This window comes from Myotis nattereri, assembly GCF_964212035.1.
Source record: "Myotis nattereri genome assembly, chromosome: 14".
Lineage (NCBI taxonomy): Eukaryota > Metazoa > Chordata > Mammalia > Chiroptera > Vespertilionidae > Myotis > Myotis nattereri.
Window position 1 is genome coordinate 7,516,419 of NC_138089.1, and position 26,981 is coordinate 7,543,399.

Below are 26,981 nucleotides of genomic sequence, written 5' to 3' on the forward strand. Positions count from 1 at the left end.
CGGCACACCCTTCAGAAATGCCCTTCAGAACAGCAAGTTCAGCAGCCACGCGAGCGGGGCCCCAGGGGGTAAATATTTGGTTCCCTGGATACAGCTGTGAGCATTGGGTGAGACTTCCTGTCACAAGACTCAAGCCTTCTGATGAGGCAGAGTGCAGCTGGAGTAGCGCCCAGGGGAACCGGAGGGGAGAGACCTGCCAGCAGAGCAAGGACGCTGCTCAGCGCTGCTTGTGAATGGAGCAGCTGGAAGCAGCCTCCACTGAGGCCTGGGGGTGGCAGCGGCTCCGTGGCAGGGGAAGCATCCCCCCCCCCCGCCCCCCGGGGTGTGGCAGACGCCAGGACAGCAGCCACACAGCTGGCTGGGCTTTGGTCAAGAGACAAAGAAGCCACTGGCTTCTGATGGGACCTCAACAGTAGAAATGGGCAGACAACTCAGAGGGGGAGCCGGAGAGTCACTCATCCACACAAATCCATGAAGCCTACACTGGGCAGGCGCTTTCTCGGGAGACAGGAAAGCAGCAGTGAGTGCAACTTACGTTCCGGTGGCAAAAACAGGAGAGGCAACTGACCCTGAGTGGGAGAGCGCAATCCCAGGTCAGGGACCCTCCGTGGTGAGCTTGCATCTGGGAATCGTTTTGAAGCAGCATAATGATGTTCATAGTCATGCATGAGTCTCTGGCTGGGCAGGAGATAGGTGCCCCAACCCTGGAGCTGTTGAAGCATCAAGTGTGTGCCTGCCAGTCGCCTTTTATGCCAGCCTCTGTTTGCCACGCTCTGGCCAGGCATCATGAGCACAGCCACTCCCTTGAGAGATACCATTAGTCCCATGTTAGAGATGTACAAAGGAAGTCCTGGGGAAGTTAGGTGTGCTGGGCTCTGGACACAGCTCTGTCTGAAATCGCAGCCTCGTTCCTTCCTCTGTGCCACGTCTCCCAGCGGCCTCCACACCCTGACATGCTTTGGGCAGGCTCTCTCCCCAGGCCTCTTCTGCCTTTGAACTTCTCCAGTGCGGCCTGCTCCGGGTTTCACAGCCAGATCTCTGGGGAACAGCATTTGCCAATTCCGTGGTGTAAATACTCTCACCTTGACCGATTTCATGTTACCAGCTCCCATCACTGAGGTGGACAGAGATGAGCACACCATGGCTGCCATAAAGAGTCCATAGACACGAAACAGTGAAATGTAAAAAACAGACGCGTTGTGAGCATCTATGACCTTTGCCTTTAATGTAATTTATTTCATTGTAAGTTCATATACTTTAATTTTCAGTGTTGCTTGTGCTTGACAATGGAGCGGTGAGAAGGCTCCACATCACCATTCTCTGTGGAGGGATTCTTTGTCCCTCCCTGTGTTCTCTGAGGCTCCCCCAGAAATGTTTCCAGGCTTCTTTTGTCTCCCTGACCTGTGACCTTTCAGCTTTGTTTTAATCCTTGAATACTGTGTTAGCTTCAAAAAAAGACTGAATCTCATTTGAAAACACAACATGCACTAGGTGACAATTTTTCTTCCCTAAGTTGCTCTTGGCGTTTCTCGGTGCCACTCTGTGACTTTTCCTGTGTACTACCGGGGCCTGCCCTGTTCTCTTCTTTTGGGACTCACTGGTACTGTGCTGTGGCATCTAAACATGCAGCGTAACCACTGGGGTTCCGTGCAGAGGATGCTTCCCCGGAAGGGACAGTAGAAACGGCTCGTGATTCTCTGGAAACAGGCATTAGACGTGTCTGTGTTGAGGGGAGTGAGAGGGAATGATTAAGACTTTTCCTATATTGTCCCAAATAAGTTTGACTTTTCTGTTTTCAAAGTGTGGTCATGTTGTTCTAAATCCCCTGCTCAAATATGACAGTTCCACCCACCAAATGCTAGGGCTCCGGACCCCGTCGATCAGTGTGTATTAGTTATAAACTCTCTTAGGACTTATTTCCGCCTCCATTTGGGTAAGGACCACAGAGAACAAAGTGACTTTGGAAGGAGTCAGGACACTCTCAGGGCCGACGTAAACGCGAAACATGAAAACTCTGACACCGAGTGTGTACTCGGAAATTCCTGTAAAGTTCGTTCAGGTTTTCGAATTAGTTTTTGTTCGTGTTGAGGTTTCCAGGGTAATGGCTGTGACTTGTGTGCCTGTGGCGGCGTATATTCAGCCCAGAACTCCAGGTGGATAAACAGTCCCGAGGAGATCAGCCACTCACAAGCTCGGGGTTTATTTTTAAACCCCTTCGCCCTCGCTGGGCTTGTTTTACTTCTAACTTTTGAAAAACGCACTGCTTCTGCTCCTTCCTACTGGCTGTTTTTCCCGGGAAAGAGAAAACTGACAGTTGGCATAGCGGAACGTTTCCAAACCACAGGGTGTCTGCTACTTGCATAATCGCCGAAGCCAAAATTTCCATCTTTTGCAAACTGCCCAGAAAACTTCATTTCTGGTCAACCTGAACTGCACACGGCGCCAACCCCACAGCCGGCGGCCGTGCGCCTGGCTTTTCTCGGTGCCACTCTGTGACTTTTCCTGTTTACAGTACCAGGCCTGCCGTGTTCTCTTCCTTTGTGACTCACTGATACTGCACCATGACGTCTAAAAATACAGCCTGACCACTGGGGCCGGGGAAGAGGGTGCTCCTCCCGGGAAGGGACAGCAGGAACGTCCCCGTGATTCTCTGGAAATAGACGCAGGGCAGCCTCCCTCGGCTCCAGGCCCAGGGTTCTCGCGGGAAAGTGCAGGCTGTCGGTAGAGAGGCCCGTCTGCCCCAGCTCCTCCATGAAGACCGGGCGCCCATGTCCCCTTGGCATTGGGCGAACTCCTTGCTGAACTTGGCTCAGCCCCTTACTAACTAGGAGCCTCCGGCAAGTTATTCTCAGCCTCGTGGGGTCTCAGCTGCTTCTGTGTAAAATGAAGGGCAAACCATTTCCTTCGGGGGTTGTGAGAATTCACCGGATAAAATGCATCTCAGAGCACAGGGCACACGGGCAGGCGGCACACGCCATGCCAGGTCCTGTTGGTGGCACAGACAAGGAATGAGTTTGCAGGAGTCCCCGGCTCTGGGCATATGGCAGCTGAAAGGGGAGAGGGGGCGGGGGGTTTGAGTGAGCCTGTTGATTTATCACTGAGAGATTAAAATGGAATTAACTCCCGGTTCATGGGTCGATGCTTAATCACTGAGCCACACCAGCCAGACCATAAACACACTTTTAAATATCTAAAGTTGTGAGGATCTTTCAAAATTAAATATGCACCTAAGTATATTTCATTACCCCTGCTTTTTGTTAGGTATTAAAATGTACATAGCATAGACCTTACCAGGTTGACCACTTTAAATGTACAGTTCGGCGGCATTGAGTACATTCACGCAGCTGTGCTCTCACCCTTGCTCTTAACTGGTGGATTGACTTTGAATTTGACAGGTTGACCTCTTATTCATCCAGGAGAACTTTTTCCTAGAAAAATAACCATTCATCCAACTCAAAATAACTGCTGGTAGTTACCAGAATAGCAGTCAACAGCTCACCAGTCCCCCCAGGAACAAGAGGACTCTGCCCAGGGAGAGCGATGGTGCCCGTCAGGCCCCAGCACAGCCCAGACGCTGCCCGGCACCTGCACGTACGTAGTGTACCTGCTGGAGACGGAGTAGCACCTGGGCCTTCGGGCGGATTTTAGGTTCAACCCTCATTAGTGTAAGAGACAAACAAAGCTAAACGAGGTGGATTCTTCTCCTTCCCACTTCGCAGAGGCAGAAACTGAGTTCAGTGGCAGAGCTGGGCATAATCCAAGCCCCGGTTCTAAATCCTGCGCGCTCCTCGGGGACACCTCCGGATGGCCTTCAACTCCAGGCGGACAGAGTTGTTTTGTTTCTTTCTTTCTTTGAACCCCAGTCTTTCTTGGCGCCAGGCTTAGGAGATCAGGCTGACACTGAGCAGGTTGTCTTTTGTGAGAATGCCCTCCCCAGGGAGTTGCTACCACAGCTGGCCGACTGCTTCCAGGTGTGGCGGGAGCCGCAGCAGCTGGCAGAAGCGCGCCCAGCCTCCGCGGCAGGAAGGAGCCGTAGTGAGAGCTACTGCGCAGACGCAGGACCATGCTCCTGTCTCTACTGGAGCCGCTTGTCAAGAGCAGTGGCTCCGCGGAAGTCCTCTCCATCGACTTACTCATTTCTCACGTTTCCTGGGTGAGCAGTGAATTTTGAAATAAGGTTTGCACACGCTAAGAAGTTAGTTCCACTTGGGCTGGTGTGCTCAGTGCTTGAGCGTCAACCCATGAACCACAGCGTCCCAGTTCAATTCCAGGTCAGCACACATGCCGGGGTTGCAGGCTCCATTCCCAGGAGGGGGTGCAGGAGGCAGTCCATCAATGATTCTCTCTCATCATTGATGTTTCTCTCCCCCCCCCCCTTTCCCTTCTTCTCTGAAATCAATAAAAATATTTTTTTTAAAAAAAGTTGTGGGTTCGCCCTGGCTTGGTGAACTGAGCATTGGCCTGGGGACTGAAGGGTCCCAGGTTCTACTCCAGTCAAGGGCATATGCCCAGGTTGTGGGCTTGATCCCCAGTGGGGGGCCTGCAGGAGGCAGCCGATCAATGATTCTCTCTCATCACTGGTGTTTCTATCTCTCTCTCCCTCTCCCTTCCTCTCTGAAATCAATAAAAATATATTTTAAAAAAAAGTTGTGGGTTCGATTCTCAGTCAGGGTATATGCCTAGGTTGTGGTTTCAGTCCGCTGTTGGGCCACATACAGGAGACAACTGGTAGATGTTTCTCTCTCACATCAATGTTTCTCTCACTATATATCCTTCTCTCTGTCTCTCGTCCCCTCTCTCAAAAAAAAAATCAATGGACATGTATGTCCTCAAGTGAGGATTAAAAAAAAAGAAATTGAGTCCATTGCTACTCGAGCTATTTCAAGCCCTCACGGTTAATTGAAAATATTTCATTGTTAATAGTTTCTTTTCTTCCTTCTGCCTCTGGAGCAGTTGTTCTCAACCAGCGAGGGCCTTGCTCCCCAGGAGATCCTTGGCTGGAGGCATGCTTGGTTGTCGCAGGAGGCAGCAGGGGCGGGCTCCTGGCGTCTGCTGGCTGGGGCCAGGGGTGCTGCCCCACTGCCTGCCCTGCGCAGGGAGGCCACTCTCCAGCCACAGTGCCAGGGCTGCCACAGCTGAACCTGCACCCGGGCAAGCCCCAGGGAGTGGCCTCTGCTCCCCTGTGCGGTTACCTACTGGTACCCAGAAGGGAGCTTGCCCTTGGGAGTGCTCAGTGAGTGCTGGCTGAGTGAATGGATGCGCACGTGGCGCAGGCTTTCCACGCAGAGTCACCTGCTGTGGCCGGAGGACGCCCTAAGCCCCGACGCTGTGGAGTCAGGCCCCGCGGCCACATACCTGGTCAGCATCGTCCTGAGCCGGAAGTGTTCACTCAGCGTGACCCGGCCCGCAGCCCACAGGTGGGGCCAATGCTCAACGAAAACCCACAGCGGCAGACGCCACTTCTGGAGGTGCCGCATCTCATCGGGGCGGGCCCGGCGGTGGCCGGCATGGCCCCACGGAGGCCGTGCTTCCCCTCTGGTCTTGCTTCCAGTGCCAGGCGACTGTGGTTTGGGGAATCCAGACCCAACTTTTCTAGAGCAGCGCTGACCTTGGCAGTCAAATACATGAAGCCCCTCAGCCCTGGGACTGAGTGCGCAGAGCCCATCCCAGGGGGGCAGTGGGGGGGGGGGGGAGGCAGCGCAGTGAGGAGGAGTGGAGAGCAGCGGGGAGCAGCGTGGGCCTTGTGCTCGCTGCATCCTGATCCGCACCTTCCTCGCTGTGACCTTGGGTGGGGTCAGTCACGAACCTTCTCTGAGCCTCGGTTTCCTCATCCACACAAGGAAGCGAGCATTGGAATCTACTTCACAGGGTTGTTATGAATGAATTTAAGTGGCCAGCTGCCATTTCTCATTCACATTCTTCCTCTGGCAGGTAGTTAATTTTGTTTTTGCTAAACTGAACTCTCCCCTTATTTTTTTTATAAATAAGATTTTTTTAAAAAAAATTTTATTGATTTTTTTTTTTTAGATAAAAGGTGAGGGAGAGAGAGTGAGAGAGAGAGAAACATTGAACGGTTGCCACCCGCATGGACACTGACCAGGGATTGAACCTGCAACCTGGGCATATGCCCTGATTAGGAATCAAACCTGCACCTTCCTGTGCCTGGGACAAGGCCCAACCGCCTGACCACGCCGGCCAGGGCTCCCTTCTTTACCACTCCCAGGACTCCTTCCTTCCTTCCTTCCTTCCTCCCTTCCTTCTGCCCCTTCCCTTTCTTCCTCTCTCTGGTCTCTCTTTCCTCCTCCACTCCCAAGGCACATTTGAGATTGTGTCAGAGTTCGGAGATCCCATGGGTCATGGCCACGGGACCTGTTAGCCATCAGCTAGCCATCTATAAAATCTGTGACCGCCTACCTCCCAGCTTAGCGGCATGAAGGAGGATGCTGTGCTGGGAAGGGCTTAGTGTGGGGGCATCAGCACGTGCACAGTAGGAGCAGGAGGAGGCTCATGACACTGAGAAAGCTGCTCCCACAGCTGCACCTTCCAGGGAGGTGCCCTTGAAGCCGAGGGGACATCGCAGCCAACTGGGCTTAGAGACAGTTCAGTCCAGGCCATTCTCTCAGCTGGGTGTCAGCGGCTCATATTCAGTCAACACCCAGAGGTGCCATAAAGGGGCCTTGTTTGGCTGGGGTTGACATCATTTGGGGGAAATATAAAACTCCGTCTGCTCAATAGATCCCAAAGTCAGTCTGACCGTCCTAGATACACGCCTTCCCGGAGCAGCTCACCTGACACAGGACACCTTGTCCGGGGGGGGGGGGGGGGGGGGGGGGGAGGACGAGCCGCTTTGCACGTGTAAGTTGGCCTGCGCCAGCCTGGGCCGGTGCTGTGGCACGTCCTCCCTTGACACGATGCCTATAAATTTCATTGTGTGTAGCCTCTGAATCGTCAGGGTTCCTCCACTCAGCAGACATGTATTAACCATGCTCCCCATCTGCCGGGCATGGTCTAGGTCAGCCGTGGGCAAACTATGGCCCACGGGCCGGATCCGGCCCGTTTGAAATGAATAAAACTATTGAAAAAAAAAGACCGTACCCTTTTATGTAATGATGTTTACTTTGAATTTATATTAGTTCACACAAACACTCCATCCATGCTTTTGTTCCGGCCCTCCGGTCCAGTTTAAGAACCCATTGTGGCCCTCGAGTCAAAAAGTTTGCCCACCCCTGGCCTAGATCCTGGGGACACAGCAAAGGAATCAAGGTCTCCCCCATGGATTCACTGCTGCTGGTGAAGGCAGCGAAGGATAAACAGAAAGCAGAGGGAAGTACTAGCCATCGAGACACGAGACACGAGAGCAGCAGGGCAGGCAGAGCAGCCGGCTCCACTTTGTAGTGCGTGAGGCGGGAAGGCCTCTGTGGAGATGGTGACATTGATTTAAGGCCCGAGAGCGGCCAACGCACCAGTCACCCGATGGCCCGGGGAACGGCATGCAGCGCGGGGAACAGCGTGCCCAAGGTCTCACGTGGGAGCAGGCTTTGGAGGAGGCTGGGTGCGGTGAGGCAGAGGGGTTGGCAATGAGATTAGAGGGGGTGCAGGAGAGGGGGACAGGGGGGCGCATATGTAGGCGGGAGGGGAGATGCTCCTCGGTGTGGCCTGCGAGGCCCGGGGAGTGGGACGTAAGTGCGGGGCTGGCAATGCGTTTACAGGTCACGCAGGGCCTGGCCGGGCTGAGCGCGTGGGGCGGGGAGTGCTGAGCGCGCACCTAAAGGCACGGGATGAGGGTGGGTGAGGCTCTGGGTGAGGAAACCCACAGAAAACCCTGAGGAACCATTTTTTTGAGGCGGGCCCTCACAAAATGCTAAGTTTTCAGTAAAGGTCAGAAGGGAAGGGCGGGGAGTTGCTGCTTCCTCAGCGGATTCTGTGTCCCGAGGAACCACCAGAGCAGAGCCTGGGGGGGGGGGGGGGGGCCGCTGGTCGTTCCCGGGACTTCCCGCTGCTGCTGAGGGACTGGTACCGTGGCCGGGGGGAGGGGGGGGGACCGACCCGGGAGACACCCCCACCCCCTGCACCCGGTGCTGCGGCCTCAGCTTGTCCCCTCTCCTCCCTGCGTCAGGGAGCCGGCGGCTGGAGGCAGGCTGGACCCCAGGTGGCTCGTGCACGTCGGGCGCTCCAGGAAGCCGAGGTCTGGCCTGGGGCCGGGTCTCACTTCCCTCCTCCCTTCCTTCCTCATTTGCGGCTGACAGATGAGGGCCCTCCGCTGCCCAGGTGCGTGCTGAGGCCCGTGGCCGAGGTGGCTGCTCACCCACCACCTGGGCTCTGCTCCCGGGCAGGTGCAGGGGCGGCGGGAGGCTGCGGGGCAGGTGGGGGCGCGGAAACCTCCAAAGAGACCCCTTTTCAATGTGATCCCACTCCTGGCACTGCCACTGGGGTCGGGTCAGATCTGAAGCTCGCGACGGTGCCTGGGGGGGACAGTGGCGCCTGGGCACAGCCTCCGGACGGAGAAAAGGCCGGGCAGACGCCAGCGGCCTGGCTCGGGTCTCGGGTGCGCAGACAGAGCGCCGCGGGCCCTTCGTCTCAGAGCGGCCGCTGCTCATTGAAGGGCTGGCTGACTTCCTCTCCTCAGTGGAGCTATCAAACTGCTCTTTTGTGGAGAAAGCCGATTGCCAGGTCAATCAGGAGACTGTGAAAGGCAATATATTTCATTTCTTCCGGGTGATAATCACACTGGAAAACGGGATTAACACCCGGGGCTCAGGAGCTGGTCTGCAGGCTAAGTCCCGGCTCTGCTCTTAGCTGTGCGGCCTCCAGCGAGGTGCGTGGCCCCTCTGTGCCTCCGTTTCTCCAACTGTAAAATGGAAGTGATGGATGTATTTCCCTCGTAGCATTAAATGAGCCACTACGTCTGAAGTTTATTGAGTAAGCTCAATGAAATTAGTTGCTGTTTTTGTCGTGTTTTAAAGTGATTCTGTGGCCCATGAATAGCTTCACAGATGTAACTTCTGCTGTTGAAATTGGAGATGAAACATCAGTTGGGTGTTTTCTCTTTTGGAGGTGCAGGGAGTTTTTGTTGCTGTTGTTTTGCTTTAAAAAGTCAACCTGTTGGGGAGAAGTGCATTTGAAGGAGATGTATTATTCATTCGATGGTAGCCTGGGCACAGCCCCCGCGCGCTGCCTCCAGGTCAGAGTCCTGAGTGTTAATCCCAGGCCCCTGTTAACGAGCTGTGTGGCTGGGCAGGTCCACCCCTTACTTTCCCGGGTCTCTAGTGAGCGGCAGTTATGAGATGCCTTCAAGGCTCTTTCTATTATGAATTCTACACTTCTCGTTGGAGCATTTTTCTCTGGAACTGAAATGACTTTTTATGCATGTTTATGGCACTTCGTTTCCCTTGTCTACCCACTTATCTAACCCATCAAGGAAGGGTTGTGTGGGGCTGCCCGTCCCCCCCACCCCCCTGTGCGTGCGCGCACACACACACACACACACACATAGCAGGGTGCTGTGCGCCGTGTGTACAGCGAGTGTGGAGAGCTGGGGCTCTGGGCTTGGGTCTAGCTCTGCCGTTTGTGAACCTCATTATGTGTGATCTCTCTCAGCTCTTTACCTGTAGCACTGGCGCTAAGACTGCCTGCCTCATGCGAGCAGCACGAGGACTGGATGTGCTGCTGCTGGAACAGAGAGCGTGCCTGTCCCTGCTATTGGGGCTGTCGCCACTAAAATGCCTGGTGGGGCCAAGCACAGAGGCACACGGGAGCCAGCACCCCCTCTGTCTTTATTTCTGCCCCCTGGGCTCTGGGAAATGGTTCTGCCTCACACTTGCTAACTGACTGGTTATTTATCTTCTTTAAAATGGGCTAGTAACAGCCTTCCCTTTAAAAAGCTCTTCTTAGTGGGAGAATAGATAGATTCCAGGAAGGGTTAGCTGTTTGTGAGTTTCCCAGCTTATAATATGGCCCTGAGAAGTAGCTCATCGCATTCTCAGGGCGTCCGACAGAAAGCGATCAGGAGCCTGCTTCTGAGGCTCAGACAGGCTTCTCAAGGTACCACAGCTACTAAGGGATGAAATACGATTTTGAGTCCAGTCTGGCTTAGAGCTCCTATGCAAGTTGCATGATTTCTCAGGCCTCGGTTTCCTCGTCACTAGCAGGAGCTAGTGAAATGCTACACAGGGATGAGGGCCAAGTGCCAAGCACTCCTCCGGGCACGCACCCTCTTTGCCGCTGGCTGTGACTCTCCCCTGGTGCCACATGAACTTGAACCAGATGTGCTTGTTCACGGGTTGGGGCTCCCGGGAACCTGCAGGCAGTAGGTTGGGTGAGCCCGAGCCACAGACTCATCTAGAGAGGGAGCCACTCTGCCCCTCCCGGGCCAGATGTTGCCAGGGAGGAAATCCAGCCGTCTCTCCAGAGCTTGCCATCTGGACCTTTATTAAGTGGTGTCTCCTGATTTCCAGGATTGTCAACTATAAGTTATTCATAACCATGTCTTGATGAACAAAGTACATCCACCACCTTTCCACCTTCAGGTTAGTGACGAGAGCAGGCCTTCCTGTTGCTGGCCATGACCACACTGCCCTCTGACCTCCCTCCCCGAGAGGAAGGGCCTGGGAACACTGCGCTCAGATGTGCAGACAGACGTGTGGTGGGGGGTCAGACTAGCACTCTTTCTCCCCGTCACCTGCACTGCCTTCTCCAGCGTGTGTGTCTTACCACGTCGCACAACGAGATGTTTGTTCAGAACCTCTCCCCCCGAAATGCCAGCCTTTCTCCTGGCCATTGTATTGTCATTGGTGGGAGCGTCAGCCATTATGAACTGACAACTTTACCTTGTTAATGACATCATCGGGGAGTCCATCCTTCGGAAACCTTTGCCCTGGTTTAGGTGTAGACACCTGTGGTATCTTATAAAGAGGCTTTCAGTTGCAAGAAGCAGAATCCAACTCAAGCCAGCTTAAGAGAGAGAGGAAAAGTGGGCTGGTTGAGGGAATACAGGGATGTTTCATGGAGCCCAGGGACAACATTCCCCCCAGGCCAGTGGAAGGGACCGGAAGTGCGGGCAAGGGTTAGGGATGCAGTCGGCAGTTCTCGCCCGCTGGCCTCTCCAGCTGTGCTTCTCCTGCCACTGATGAGCTGCTTGTCCTCCACACACGGCAGCCACGTTGTCACCTCCTCGGACTTCATTCCAGATTCCCTGGACTGAGGTTCTGATTGGTCCAGCTTGGGTCAGGTGTGCATCCCTGCTCCAATCAACTGAGGTCAAAGGGCAGGACCAAGTTGTACAGATGCGGCCGCCACTGCCCATGTTTGTCCTCAGATGGGCAGACATGCCAAAGCATTTGCCATCCAGTTCTGTAGGGTAAGTTTATGTCTTGACAAAAAGGCAGTGGCCAGTCTGAGGGAGGTCCAAAGCAAAATGGAAAGGAAAAAGGTGTCTTTGTAAAATTAGGGCAGAAATTCATTTGGACTATGCAACAGCAGAGCAGTGTGAAATATTTTGACATATTCCTTAATGGATTTATACTGTGTGAGTTGATCTTTTGAGTTTTATTTCATTACATCCTTCTATAGGCCATGAAGTTGGTTTCCTTATGTGGGTTTTATAAAAGAAATAAAATGACTGGCACATTTATTTATTTCCTCCCATGCTAAAGTAGAAAAGAAGATGACTTTAATTTAAATCTTGGCTTGGCTCTTTTCTTGACCAGGTAACTTTGAATAAATTACCTTGAACTCGGTTTCCTTATCCGTAAAATGGGACATTGCCATAGCACAGACTTGTGGAGCTTTGTGAGGTGATGTGTATGCAGTGCACAGCTTAGTGCCTGGGACAAAGATGTGTTCCCTTTCCTCTTGCCACCAAACGTGTGTGTTTGGCCTTGGCTTTGTAGAGTTCAGATCGGAGTCAGGGCCGGCCCAGTCACCTCCTCGCACACCTCCAATCACCGCTGCGGGCCTCATCTCCATAATACCACATCTCCATAATACCACATCTCCATAATACCACATCTCCATAATACCACATCTCCATAATGCCACGGTCTGCAGCGGGCTACGTTCCCACGCAGAGCAGAGCTCAGTCAGAAACGCAGGAGCAGTCATTGGTGGTGTTCACACTGCAGACAGGCTGCTGGCCCCACTCCGAACCCCGTTTCCTCATGTGTGAAGTGGGATAAACAGCACCAATCCCGGCCGGGATCGCTGCTTGCAGCTCAGAGGGGACGCGAAAGGCCAGGAAGCTATGGACACAGCTGGCGCCCCGGGATGGAGCTGGTTTCTCTTAAACCAGGTTATGTGTACCTCAGGGATGTGTACCAAATGCTGCCCACGCTCTTCCAAAATGGCCCAGCCAGCACACACGTGTGGGCAAAGCTGCATGTGCAGAGTTCACTGTGACGTCCTTGTCATAAGGAAATGCGGGAACAACGTGTTTCTCAGCAGGAATTACTGTGCGCGCACGATAGCTGACACTATAGAACCTTTAAAAAGAATGAGCTTGGCCTATATGTGTTGACGTTGGAAAGATCTGCAAGAAATAGCATTTGAATTGAAAATGGGGAAATACACGCACACACACCACAGACCCACACACATACAAACACAAATACTATGAGTATTTGCTTTATTTTCAGAATAATATGTCATATGTAATATTAAAGAAAAACACTTCATATGAATTTTTTAAAAATATGTACCTGGGCATGTCTGAAAGTCCGTATACAGTCGGTCTGCGAGGATTCTCCTCGGGTTGGCAGGTCCGGTGGTGGGAAGCAGGCGCTAGGCCAGGGGAATCTTTGCATTCTGTGCATCGGTAACTAGTTCACAAAGAGGGTTTCCCCGAATTACAATCATGAGTGATAAAAATTAAATATAATTGGAAATTTATACAACAGTTCTTAACTGTGTATCTTACCTGTTCTTAATTATAGCAGCCATAGACTTGTGAAGGGGGCAGAAGTTTCAAAAATGGAAGGTTTCCTTTTGAACTTTAGAATCATGTAGTTCTTCTTATAATTATGCATGTATTATATGTATTAAAGCACACCAATGAATAAAGCCATTTTCATTTGGAAAATAAAATATTGATTTAAATAAAAATACAGTCGTTTCCTCTGGGAAGGAAACCTACTTCTCATAATAAAATCTTGTGTGCATATTTAGGCATTATTTTTCCAGTATATTGAGTCATCTCTGTTTTTCATTCTTCTTTTAAATCAAAGAGTGAAAAACATTTAAATTTTTAAAAACCCAGGTGCTGATGCCATGTAATAAGTCTGTGTCTGACGCCTGTTGGTTTCCTCGAGTGAAGCCATTTTCAGGCTGAGGCGTCACATGTGAAATAAGTGGCCACTCACACTCCGGGGCTTTCCTGCCCGCCCCGCCTGACCCCACTCGTGCTGTATCTCCCCACAGATGACAGAGGGCAGGCACTGCCAGGTGCACCTCCTGGACGACAGGCGGCTGGAGCTGCTGGTGCAGGTAGGTGTTACCCGCACGGGACAGCACGTCCGGGCCCCGTGAGCGCGTGGCCTGTGCCAGGCTGGCTGCTCATCTGTGCTCGAAGCCCGTGACGCAGGGTTGATTGCAGAGGAAAGGAGCTCTGAAGTCAGAAGACCTGGTTTGTATGTGACTGGAACTTGGTGACATATATTCAGATACGTGGGCTCCAGTCGCGGCCTTGACGCTCAGTAGCTGTGGGCCCCGGGCAAGCGACTTGACTTCTTTGAATCTCTGGTTGGTAAATTGGGTAACATAATGCTTCCCTGAAAAGGGTTATGCATTCTACCACTGTCCTGTCACATGACCTTGTCCAATTTAAATACCCAGTTTCATAAACTGTGAACTGGCCTTAAGATGGCCTAGGCTTCCTCACAGAATTAAGGTTAAAATCAACCTAAATTCTATATGAGAATGAAATCCCTTTGTAAAATTAGTGAGCTTTTGTGAGTGATGATATATTAATTGTTGATGCTTCTCTCTTCATCTACCCAACACTTCGGACCAAGAGTCTTAAAAACATTGGCAGTCCCTGCTGACAGCCACACCTACAGCTCTGGCTAGAATTCTTCCTTTTGACCAAGCCTACGTTTTTCTCCCGTCTGGGGCTTGTCCTTAGCCCGCTATGCATAGGCCTCAATTAGAATGAAAATAGTACAGCCAACAATAGTTTCACCAGAGTAGACATTTTAATCTAGATTTCTGCCTGCTTTTCTCTTCTTTTCTTTCTTTTTTTTTAAAAAAAAATATTTTTTATTGATTTCAAGGAGGAAGGACAAGGGAAAGAGAGATAGAAACATCAATGATGAGAGAGAATCATTGATTGGCTGTCTCCTGCATGCCCCCTACTGGGGATCCAGAGCACAACCCCGGGCATGTGCTCTTGACTGGAATCAAGCTGGGGCCTTTCAGTCTGCAGGCCAACGCTCTATCCACTGAGCCAAACCAGCTGGGGTTTCTCTCCTTTTCTTTACTTTTCTTCTTTCTTTTTTTTCTTTCTTCATTCTTTCCTTCCTTCCTTCCTTCCTTGCTTCCTCTCTAATCATAACTATTCTTTATTCCCAACAGCAAACATTCAACCCTCAAACCATCATAACGAACCCTAAACTGTTTGGCTCAAAGTCGAGGCAGATACCACCTAGCAGGCCCTCCTGAAATCCCCTTTTCCGCTCCAACTCTGCAAATCCGGCCGCCACAGTCACTCAGCCACTCTGGCTAATTCCAAACCATGCCCCTTCCCCCCAGTCCAGCGCTTCCAAAGCTCACGGGTTCGCTCCTTCCTCTCACCAGGGGCTCAGTAAGCACCAGCGATGCCCACTTACGAGGGGCACGATGATCCCTGGAGAGAGAGGGAAAGCCAGGGCTCTGTAAGCAGCGAACTGGGTTCAGGTCCCCGCGCTTCCTGACCGGAACACCGAGTTCTCCTGTCTTGGCTGACCCACCCAGAAAGTGGAAAAGAAGGACCCAAGCCTCACCGGCTCCTCGCAAGGACGGAATGTCATCATAGATGTACGGAGTGTGGCACACTGAATGATTGTTATTGTTCTTTTTAACTCGATCTCTGATGCCCCCACAGCCTGGGTCTTGATCTTTTCACCTAGTCCACCAAGCCAAGTTACCCCTACATGCAGACAGCGAGGGCTTTAATACTCCTTGTCCTGGCCACTAGCACCGTACTGCATGTCAAAGAGTGTTTTCCAAAAACACCGAGGCTTTAGTAAACACAGGTTTACCTTAGAGCAGCGACGTCTAAGGCCCAGGAACTCATTCGGTCTGGCCCTGCCAAGGCATTAGTGGTGAGTTAATTAAATGTTTAAATAGAGCAGGCTATTTTCTAAGTTGATAATTGTGTATGGCCCGCGAATGATGTTATGAATGACCAAATGGACTTGGCAGAAAGAAAAAAAAGGTTCCCCACCCCTGCCTCAGAGGGAAGAAGTAAGGATTGAAATATATGAGAATGATGGTCTCACTGAGGTTCCTCTTCCCACTTCCTCTCCTTCCCAGCCTCTTAGAGGATGGTCTGCAGTAGACAGACCTGTGCACGCCCCCGGCTGGGGAGAAGGCAGATATTTAAGAATGAACAAAAGCTGTTCTAAACTATTGGGGAAGCGGAAAGTGGTAGCAATAAGAGAGAGACAAGCAAAGTGTTTCTAATCAGATCTTTGTATTGACAGCCCAAGCTGCTAGCACGAGAGCTGCTGGACCTGGTGGCTTCGCATTTCAACCTGAAAGAGAAGGAGTACTTTGGAATCACGTTTACAGATGACATGTAAGTGCTTTTCCTGTCATTTTTATTTCTTCACCTTTTGTCTGGACCACCTACCTACTGTCATTCATAATTAACAAAAAAAGGGGGGATGCTCCAATAATTAAAATATGTCCTACTTAAAGATTTTTTAAAAAATATATTTTTATTGATTGTAGAGAGGAAGGGAGAAGGAGAGCGAGATAGAAACATCAATGATGAGAGAGAATCATTGATCGGCTGCCTCCTGCACACCCCCTACTGGGGATCGAGCCTGCAACCCGGGCATGTGCCCTTGACCGAAATCAAACCCGGGACCCTTCAGTCCGTGCAGGCCAACGCTCTATCCACTGAGCCAAACCTGCTAGGGCTACTTCACGATTTTTTAATGCAAGATTTTTCTCCTAGGACTATTGTAGAAGGAGAAGAAAAGGAATAGTGACCTTAAGAACTCAAAATATTGTACTGTTTTAGAAATTTGTTTAATGAGTGTGTTATTCTTCTCCGAATGCACTGTGCTTGCTTGATGGGCTCATGTATCAGAGAGAGAAATGCTAGATGATCATTCAGTCACATCTTGAAACTGAATAATGTTTTGGTGTTGGTGGCAAGAAAGTTTGAAGGCAATTTATGGCCCAACCATAAAACATGTATATAATTTAATATGGAGTGGACTTTTAAATGTCCACCGAGGTCCATTTTATGTTACATCCTTACCATCTTTTCTTTTCTTTTACTTCCATTTTTTATGCTAACTTGGATATTGTATGTATTTTTCAACAATATAAATTTTCTCTGAAATGAGGCAGGCGTATAACAATAAATTCATGATAATTTAAAACTTCATGTAAGCAAATGTGTTTTTGACTTATCGACATTATCCTGTGTGAGTACGTATCTGTCTGCTTTTTGGCAGCCCAATTGGCCTGTATTCCAGTTCGCCTAATGTTATATGCAGCCTGCGACCGTATCAGAGGAATTCTCCCCCTTTCTGGGGATAGTTTCCAAAGATCTCTTCAAATATTAAAATTCAAGGAAATGTGTTCCAAACTATGTTGCCACACAGCCTTCTGCCCGCAAATCTCCCAGTGCACGTGCTCTCAGCGCTCCAGCGTAACCAGGCAGGGGGGTCCCCAGAGGGGTCATTTGCTGTCACACTGACTTCCGGTTATGTCCTGCCGGGAGGGCCGCGAGCCTGGGACCTCCTGAAGTGCCCCTGGGCTCGGGCCTTGGGCTGGAGAAACCCCCCGGCTGAGCTGCCAGGAGGCATGGGAAAACCTGGAAGCCTTGATTCTGGACTCGGGATATTTTCTGAGGAGGGCTCAGCAAAGCAGAAAAAGGTGCATCCCCATCGCCTCCCTCCTCTGACTCAGCATTCTCTGCTGGGTGAGCTGGGAAGTGCAGACGTCCACTGACCCATACTGCAGCCGGAGAGGCAGGGCTAGTTCCTGTGGATCAGTGATCACACACACACACACACACACACACACACACACACACACATGCACACACATGCATGCACGCACGCGCCCACACACGTTGAAGCTCAATGTGAATGAAATAATAGCTAACAGCACAAGACATAAAACTATAAATACTTAATGGCTGTTATGTAGTGCAATCTTTTCGTGCCATAAGCACTATAATTTAGAGGTCACATAGAGTAGAAGCTAAAAGCTCAATAAATATTGGAGTATTTTTTTCATTTGAAAAATATTTCTTTGAAATAAGCCAGTCAGAGAAAGATAAATACCACATGATCTCACTCATTTGTGGAATATAATGAACAACATAACCTGATGAACAAAAACAGATCCAGAGACATAGGAGCATTGAACAGACCATCAGACTCAGAGGGAAGGTAAGGGAGGGTGGGGGTAAGGGGAAGAGATCAACCAAAGGACTTGTATGCAAGCCTATAGGCCTAACCAATGGACACGGACAACAGGGGGGTGAGGGCATGAGTGGGGGGAGGTTTAGGGGGTAACGTGGGGATAAGGACACATATGTAATAACTTAATCAATAAAAAAATAGACATCAGTTTTAACAGTCAAATATATATATATATATATATATATATATATATATATATATATTTCTTGAGTGCCCACTAAGAGCCAGGCATTATTCTAAGGCATTGATGGCGAACCTATGACACACGTGTCAGAGGTGACACACGAACTCATTTTTTTGGTTGATTTTTCTGTGTTAAATTGCATTTAAATATATAAAATAAATATCAAAAATATAAATCTTTGTTTTACTATGGTTGCAAATATCAAAAAATTTCTATATGTGTCATGGTACCAGGGTTAAGTTAGGGTTTTTCAAAATGCTGACACGCCGAGCTCAAAAGGTTCGCCATCACTGCTCTAAGCCCTGGGAAGCCAGCTGCGGACAACACAGACAGGGTCTGGCTTTCGTGGAGCTTATACTGCAGTGACATAGGCTAGCAGCACAAACAGACAATCCGTACATGGAAACACCCAGAATGATAGTGGTTTGAAGAACATAAAATAGGAGGCCCTGATCCAGAAAAGCTGGGCGCCGTTCTAGGCAGGGCGAGCTTGGGTGGCTTGGGGAGGAGGCAAGAATGAAAAGCAAGAATCAGTTCTGTGGACTTAGAGGTGTTCCAGGAACCGCCAGCGCAGCAGGTGCGCAGGCCTGACTTCTGTTGTTGTTGAGAAAGGAAAAGAAAAGAGCCAGCCTGGCTGCACTACAGAGAGTAAGAGGCAAAGTGGGCCAAGGTATTATATGGGGGGTGGGGGGGCAGGGAGGCAAGGGGTGGACATAGAACCTGGGTAGCTGTGTGGTCTTGGACCAGTGACTTCACATGTCTGACACGCCGGTTTCCTCATCTGCACAATGAGTGTAACAGTGAGTGTCACAATAGTGCCCATACAATGAGGACTGTGCGGCACATACACGAGGGCACTAGTCTTACGTCCTGTTAAGTCCGTGGCGATGCACAGGCCCACGAAAGGGAGCCGTGGGAGCAGGCAGGTGTTCAGAGGAGGCCGGAGGAGACTGGGTGGGGTCTCCGTGGCCGGACAGCGGAAGTCAGCCCTGGCAGGGCAGGTGGCTTCAGAGGGGACAGGAGAGGGCAGCCCAGGGCAGTCATCACATGGGCCAGTGCCCGGACATGGTGTTGAGCATGGTGCCTTTCCCCAGGGGAGACAGGACACAGGGAGGCCAGCGACCATGAGGCACGTGGTGGGGAGGGACCCCTCGGCCACGGAAGGGTGCTCTGTAGAGGAGGGACGTGATTTGGACCGTGGGGTCACACGCATCCCAGGCTCCACGGCCCACGGTGGCTGGAAAAGCAGGCACTGGCCACGCGGGACCTTCTGGGAAGGCTCCGAGCTCAGGAGGCCTGAGCAGATAGCGCCTGCGTCAGGTGCCCAGGCTGGGAGGCCTTTCCTTCCGAAAGCAAAGGGATGGATGGATGACTCCCTCAGGGAGCGGCCCTGCCCTCTCCGGCCTGGGAGTGCTGCCTGCCCCTCTGCTGCCAGCAGCCGTCCGGCGGCCGTGGGCCGGGTGACAGCCTCCCCAGAGCCTGGCTCTCAGCGGCTATTTTTGAACGATGACCAGTTGGGGAGGCGCCCTCCTGCTGTGTATTTTCGGGAGAAGCAGGAGCGGCTCTCTGTGCTGGGGGAGCTGGCCGCCCCCCTAGTGCGGACAGGCCTGGAGAGCTTCTGTCTGAGGGTGTCTCCCTGGAATGTCCTGGTCACAAGCCTTTTTGTCTGGTAGGTATTTTAGGAAAGTGTTTTTCCGCACCCCCTCCCGCCCACCGTCAGCCGCAGGCGGACCCTCCGGGCGGGTCTGCCCTGCCCTCTCCTGCGGGAAGCCCAGCGCAGCGCCAGAGGGGGCCAGGCTCCAGCGGGGCCACGCAGAGGGGCGCTTGCCGTGAAACTCGCTGATGCCCATGGCCTCCTCCAGGCGAGAAGGGAAGGGGGCCTGGAACCGCGCAGCCCCAGGATGACAGCAGTGACGGGACCAACAAAACCCAGCCCTGCCCCCTGGGAGGGCGCGTGGGGCTCCGGAGACACCCCCCGCCCCAAGTCAGGCCCTGCGGGGTCAGGTGCAGGGCGAGCGTGTGCCGCCAGAGGGCAGCCGCGGCCTTCCTGACCGCGGCCCTGGGTTCTCAGGGCTCTGACTCCCCTAACGCGGTGCATGCATTTCCTTCCCTTGTTTGGGAAGGATTTTCGGAATGAGCTTCCTCCGTGCAGACAGCGCAGCTCAGCTTGGCCTTGATCATCGTCCCATCCGATAGGCCTTTGGCCCGTACAGTTCGAGCCCCACAGGAAGCCGGCCCTGGGGGCCGCGCAGGGCGGCAGAGGGAGTGTGTAGGCGCAGGTGTCCCTCCGAGGTGGTGGTTACATCTGCCGCATTTGCCGTTCGCCGGCAGAAGAACTTGAGAGAAGCAGGTTATAAGCTTTTGGATCTCATGTTAGCCTCGAAGACTATGGAATAGCTTGTTAGCTTTGCGTATCTCAGCGAAAGGGTGATGTGTAAAGTTCACTTTTTTAAATATATTTTTATTGATTTCAGAGAGGAAGGGAGAGGGAGAGAGAGAGAGATAGAAACATCAGGGATGAGAGAGAATCATCAATCGGCTGCCTCCTGCTCGCCCCCTACTGGGGATCAAGCCCGCAACCCAGGCATGTACCCTTGACTTGAATCGAACCCCGGACCCTTCAGTCCGCAGGCTGACGCTCTATCCACTAAGCAAAACCAGCCAGGGCTAAAGTTCACTTCTTATTCTGTGTTTATCCTGTTGGTGAGATTATGGATGGATTTTTTAAATCTAATTTCTAATTTATCCTTTAGAAAATTATCTTATATTAAATTTACGTGAATATCTTCTTACAAAAACATTTAATATCATAGTTGAAGCCGTTCTCTTTTGATTGTAGCAATGTGTTTTATATCTTTCCAGAACTATATCCAAGAAGTTTCATCCATATATAATAGTGTTTGAGTGTGCTTCTGTGGTTAATATAATTGATTTATTCATTCTTGGACATCATTCCATGCAAGTTCATATAAATATACATTATGCTTTTTTGTTGTTGTTAATCCTCACTGGAGGATATTTTTTCCATTGATATTTTTAGAGAGTGGAAGGAACGGCGAGAGAGAGAGAGAAACATTGATGTGAAACATATTGACTGGTTGCCTCCCACACACGCCCCATTGGACCAGGGATCAAACCTGAAACCCAGCTACATGCTCTTGATTGGGAATCAATCCTGCGACCCTTTGGCATGAGGGCTGATGCTGTAACCACTGAGTGAACCAGCCAGGACTACATTATGCTTTTTAATGATGCCACATCTTTCCTATGTAAAAGCAAAAAAGACAATTCAAAGGGAGTCTCATGTTCACAAGAAAACTTTTGAGATCTGATACTGCACAATACTTTATGTACTTTACGACACATTTGAACCCCTCTGAAACTGGGATATAACTTTAATTTAGTGCCATCCTAAACTTGATAAAATACAGTGTAAGAAACCCTTAACTTCCAGTTCTCTATCTTTATATTATCTTTACATACAACACCAGTACTTCTAAAAACCTTTCCTAGATCACTTATATCAGTTTATTTATTTTCATAATATCCCTCCAAGGAAATCTAGGAACAGTTACCAGAAGCCTTATTTTATAATTACAGAAACAAAAATATTTTTTTTCATTGTTAAAACTATAAGTGACAGACATCAAGCCAAAAGTTATTATAAAAGCTGACTCATTTTCCCTGTATGGAAAGTCCTGGGTTGGAATCCCAGCTCCGCTGCTTTCCTTGCCGAGTTACTGCTAATTAGAACATCCATGCACAAAAAGTTCCTGCCTGGCTGGCTCAGAGCAGCTGCTCAATGAAGAGTAGCTGTAATTATTAATATTAATATTATTTATGCCCACTTTCCCTCTCTATTTATAATAAGCACAGCTTAGAGTTTCTGATTTTTAAAAAATTGTTTACTCAATACCGGAATAGGTTGGAAAACGTCTTCTGGGCCATTATAGATTTGATTGTGTTCTCATTTGACACCCATCACTATCAGCATGTTCTTAAGTTTTGTGTCAGCTGCAAAACAGGGTCTGTGCCCTCTTGGAATTTACAGCCCGAAACGATCGCCTAGTCAGGCAGCCCTGAGACCGTCACGGAAGCATTCCTGAGCCAGTGTGGCCGTCCTTGCCTTGCTCGGAGGTCAAAGGTCGGGAAGAGCTATTTATACCCATAAACTTGGTGAGGCCCTTAAGTAAACAAATATTTACTTGAGGGTGGGGGGAAAGTAGGTTTACAACTGTGAGTACGCGAAACACAGAGTTTGTTCTTGTATTATTATTTAATATTTATTGTATTATTTCCATGTGGACAACTGTAGACCCTTTGCCCACCCTATATATGCTTAAATATTGGAAAGTTCATGTTATACTTACATGCAGAAGCAGCACCCGGAGAGTAGTCACCCTGTAGATTTAAAAGCTACAGTAGCCCCGGCTGGTGTGGCTCAGTTGGTTGGGCGCCATCCCCATGCACCAAAAGGCTGCTGTGTCAGTTCCCCGTCTGGGCACATGCCCAGGGTGTAGGCTCGATCCTGGTTGGGGCACGTGTAGGAGGCAGCCAATCGATGTTTCCCTCTCACATCGATGTTTCCTCTCACCCTCTCCCTTCCTCTCTCTCTCTAAAAATCAATTTTAAAAAATTTTTGAAGAAAGGCTATAGTATGGTTGTCTGTCTGGTTTCATTAAATGATCAAGTTTTCCTCTTCATGACTATCTAAAATATTTTAGATTTTATATTTAATAAAAATTTAAAGATTAATATACTTAATGTCACCTGGTGTTATTTCTTGTTTATCTTCTCAGAGATATATATATATATACATGCACACCTATATGTATATCTGGGTTTTAATTTTAAAAATGGTGATTTACTGTGCTCAACTGTATGCATCCTGCCTTTTCATTTAACATCGTATCTTGGATATTGTTCAAAATGAGTTTGTAAAGATGGTATCAATCTTTTGTATGGCTACATTGTATTTTATCGCTCAGGTTAAGTTCATTTGTGAAACAATATCCTGTTAGGCATTCTGGTTGTTTCGAGCCCTGTCACTGTTACAAACGACGCTACAGGGAGTGACTGTGCATGCAGACCATGTTCCACTTGTCACTGTTACAAACAACACTACAGGGAGTGACTGTGCATGCAGACCATGTTCCACTTGTCACTGTTACAAACGATGCTACAGGGAGTGACTGCATGCAGACCATGTCCCACATGTGCAAGCTCATCTTCCCAAGCTCCTGGGAGTGGAGATGCTGACTTGGGGCAGGTGCTGCGCTCCTTTGGTAGAAATTGCTAAAATGCCCTCGTTACTCAGTGCGCCAGGGGAGACACCTGCCGCCAGTGCCTGGAGTAGCGGCTTCTCCACAGCTTTGCCGACGCCGTGGATGCCGGAGCCTTCCTCTGACTCCTGTTTAATCCTTTGTCTTCGCCTTGCTCTCACAGAGGTCAGCAGAACTGGCTGCAGTTAGATCACCGGGTTCTGGACCATGATTTGCCCAAGAAACCAGGCCCAGCCATTTTGCACTTTGCTGTGAGGTATGTATCCCCAGACACACCTAGCACCCCCACCTCCCTTCAAAAAAGAAAGAATGCTGGTAGCCAGAGATCGAGAATTAAAAAAGAAGCCATCTACCGAAACATGACTCGTCTGGGGGCCGTGTTACCGTAAGTACTGGGTAGGACGGTTTTCTTTGAAAATGAAGGATAGAATCACCTCCCTGTACTACTCAAAGCCCCTTGGGTCAATTTAAAGCTGGAAAAACATAGGTAGTGCATTTTGATACCTAAACCTGCTTCTGATTTAACATGCGTTAGGACTTCTTGTATTTGAAATATGACAAACATTTACTATTACATTTTCTGTAGACGTGTTTTCTAGAGACTGTGGAAATAATTGAATGTATATAATCCCACGCCTTTAACTTGAACAGAAGATAAAATGCAAACCAATGCTCGCTGAGAGAATGGTCTGCACAGCGTGGAAGCCTGGACGCAGCTGCAGGCCAGCGGCTGCCCAGGACGCCGAGCCCTGGCCTGGCCGCCCTGCGTGGGCAAGTCGCGCAGTCCCGGGTGGGGCGCCGTTATTTCTTCCTGAAGTGGATGCATTCGCTAAGTCAGTGATTTCCTAAAACCAGCCCAGGATGCAATATCTTTTCACATTAGTTATTCACACTCACCCTGGCTGGGTAGCTCAGTTGGCTAGAGTGTCGCCCCGATACGCCAAGGTTTTGGGTTTGATCCCCGGTCAGGGCACATACAAGAATCGACCAAAGAAGGCATAAATCAATGGAACAAGTCGATGTTCTTCTCTCTCTCTCTCTCTCCCCCCGACCTCCACTCTCTATAAAAAAATCAATAAATATATTTTAATTATTCACACTCTAAGATGAATCAAATGTTGTGAACAGTCGCACCCATGTTCTGCACCTAGCTTAAGACATAAAATATTATTAATTTTGCTGAAAGCCCCTCTCCCCACTGTCCTGAATTTGATGATAAATTTTATTTTTCTGGTCTGAAACCAAACATGATAAAACAAGCTAAGATAGTAGATTTACCATAAATCTAAATGTGTTTTCATAAATCTATACCAACCTGAAATATGTTCTTTATTCTGAGCTTATGTTCTTTTTTGGATATTGAAATATGTTTTGTTTTATGATATGATAGTGGAAGCTCCTTGTGGGGGGGTTTTCTTGTGGGGGGTTTATGCTATGATTACCTGGCAAAATTATGTTGATTTCCACACTTTTTTCTTCAACTTCAGTGTATTCCATGAAATCCAAAAGTGTGGTAATGATATGTCCTCCATTTTTTTGAGGATCTTTTCATGTATGAATTGATGGTGATTGTAGATGGTATCTACTCTGTAGTCAGTAAACGCAGTGTTGACAACTCCCAATCTGGTTCTTGCCCTCCACTCTGAAGTCTATTTTAGAATTGCTCTCTTGCCACCAGAAATTACCTTTTAGCCCCCGGGAGGGGTAGCATACCGGAGATTTGTCCAGGAGCGTAGCTGGAATGGAGAAGTACACAGGGATTCTAAAGGAAAGCATGGGATCTTCTTGGAAGGAGTGTGACGCGAGTGCTTGTGTCCGTGGAAATGGAGAAAGAGACAAACAAGCCAGCAATCGCGGGTGGGGGGGGGGGGGGGGGATGCATATTAGCAGTTAAGCAGGGGTCAGAGAAGAAGGACATTTTAATGGTGCATTATGTAGGGAAAATGGCTCAGCGTACGTATGTCAGGTTTTTTACAAAGAATTACATTATCCCGGTAAACATTTCAAACTAAATGAAAGCACCGAGTGAAAAGTAAAAATTACTCTCCCCCAGGCTTCTTCCTCTACCCCAACCCCCAATTCTTTCCTCTTCTTAGGGAAAAGTAGGGGTGACAGCTGCTTGGTGACTTCATTTTCACTTGGGGATCTTTCATTGGGTATAAACTACTGCTGAGCGTCCATAACTGAGCTCCTAGCCTAGTGGGCACTGCAACTGCAGGCCCCCCTGCTCAGCTCAGGCCCCCCAACTCAGCTGCAGGCCCCCTGACTCAGCTCAGGCCCCCCGGCTCAGCTCAGGGCCCCCCCCACCAGCTCAGCTGCAGGCCCCCCCCTGCCCCCCCCCGCACCCCCCCCCGCCCCCCCCCCCCCCCCCCCCGGCTCAGCTCACGGAGGTGCTCTGCCTTCATCTTCAGAGAACGCAGCAAGTGCCACACATCTGGCACCAGGCTTGTGGTCTGGTTCTTTGACAGCTAATACCTGGTCTATTTTTGGTCTCAAAACACCAGGGAGGAAACCGTCTTCCCGTGAGCGTCATTCACACCAGGACAGCCGCCCTGTCTGCGGGGAGCAGGCTCCTGCGGTCCCCAGCTCAGCGCTTCCTTAGTGTTATCTCCAGCGCCCACCGTCGCGGGGCCAGACTTTCCCAACTACTTCATGCTGAACGCCCTTATCCAGGCTTCAATTACCCACCTAATTCTCCTCCCAACAGCACAGTGAGGTCAGAATAGTCTTTGTTATTATTCCAATTAAGTACTTATTGCTACTCCAATTTAATTAAAGACACGATCAAGCGAAACACGCCAAACAATTCCAGAGCGGACCCAGGTCAGTGAGGGGAGCGTAGCTCCCGGAGGCCCTACCCGTTCGGTGGCCCGCACCCAGTGACGTCGCTGCCTTCGGCCTCGGCCTCGGCCTCCTCTTTGGAGAGTAACTGATGGGGATACGCTCACCCCGGTGGGAACAGCACCGACCCTCTAGGTTGCCTGTGTTTACCAAACATTCACCGAAGGACCGACCCGCAACAGGGTTTGGTTCTGTCGGAGCCTCTGGAAATGCGAGGCCCTCCGGATAGCAAGGCCACGGCCTCTCCCGTCAGCAAGCCCCGCTGCGCGCACTGGGCCTGGGCCACCGCGGGGCTGATGTGCATGGAGACTGGAAACATCCAATGCCAACAGGGAGGAGGGGTCCGCAAGCTCTGGCATTTTCAGTGTGAATAATTGCTCACGTTAGTAAGAGTTTAGATGAGAAAGTACCTGGCATTTCAGAACTCCTGCAAGGGCGGGGCACAGGAATCCTGGAAGCTTTCCCAGACTCAGCCACACCCTCCACCCCAGGTCCCGGCCCACCACGGCCTGGCCCGGATTCTGGCGCAGTGCCTGCCAGTGGTGGACGTGGGCTGGGGCAGGTCGGGTGTGAGAAGTAAAGAGAGATCAGGAGATACCAACAAAATGCTTTTGCAAAGTATTATGCAAACATAATAAAATAGCACATCTTTCACTGTAGCATCTGTGAAAAAGGCAACCACCCTACAGACTTGCTCTCCAGAACTTTCTATTGAAACGTAGCATTAATCCGGGACCAGGCCCTGGGCTAACTGTTGTCTCAGGGATTCCCGCGCTCAGCACTGGGTCCTGCAGACGCGGGAGGTCTGATCTGGCCGCCAGCCCGGGATGCGGGGAGCAGCTCAGAAACAGGCTGCTTCTGCGTGGAGGAGAGAACAGTCAGGATGAGGGCACCTGGCTCTCCCTCCACCGAACCACGTCTCTCCGTCAGTTACACCATCTCAGGGGCGTGTGCTAAGTCCTGCAGGAGACAGCGCACAGCGCCCCATCATTCCTGTAGCCCGAGTCCCCACCCCCCGGGTGCTGGGGGACTTCTCCA

The 26,981-nt window shown here is 50.4% G+C and overlaps 1 protein-coding gene across 2 annotated transcripts in view; it reads left to right on the top strand.

The window, feature by feature from the left end:
• Positions 1-26,981, top strand: part of FRMD4B (FERM domain containing 4B) — a 199,495-nt gene that overhangs the window by 70,233 nt on the left and 102,281 nt on the right. For both annotated transcript variants that reach the window (XM_081106188.1, XM_081106187.1), the window contains exons 2-4: positions 13,411-13,476; positions 15,672-15,766; positions 23,266-23,358. In XM_081106188.1, the coding sequence (XP_080962314.1) occupies positions 13,411-13,476; positions 15,672-15,766; positions 23,266-23,358 (254 nt within the window). The remainder of the gene's footprint in view (positions 1-13,410; positions 13,477-15,671; positions 15,767-23,265; positions 23,359-26,981) is intronic.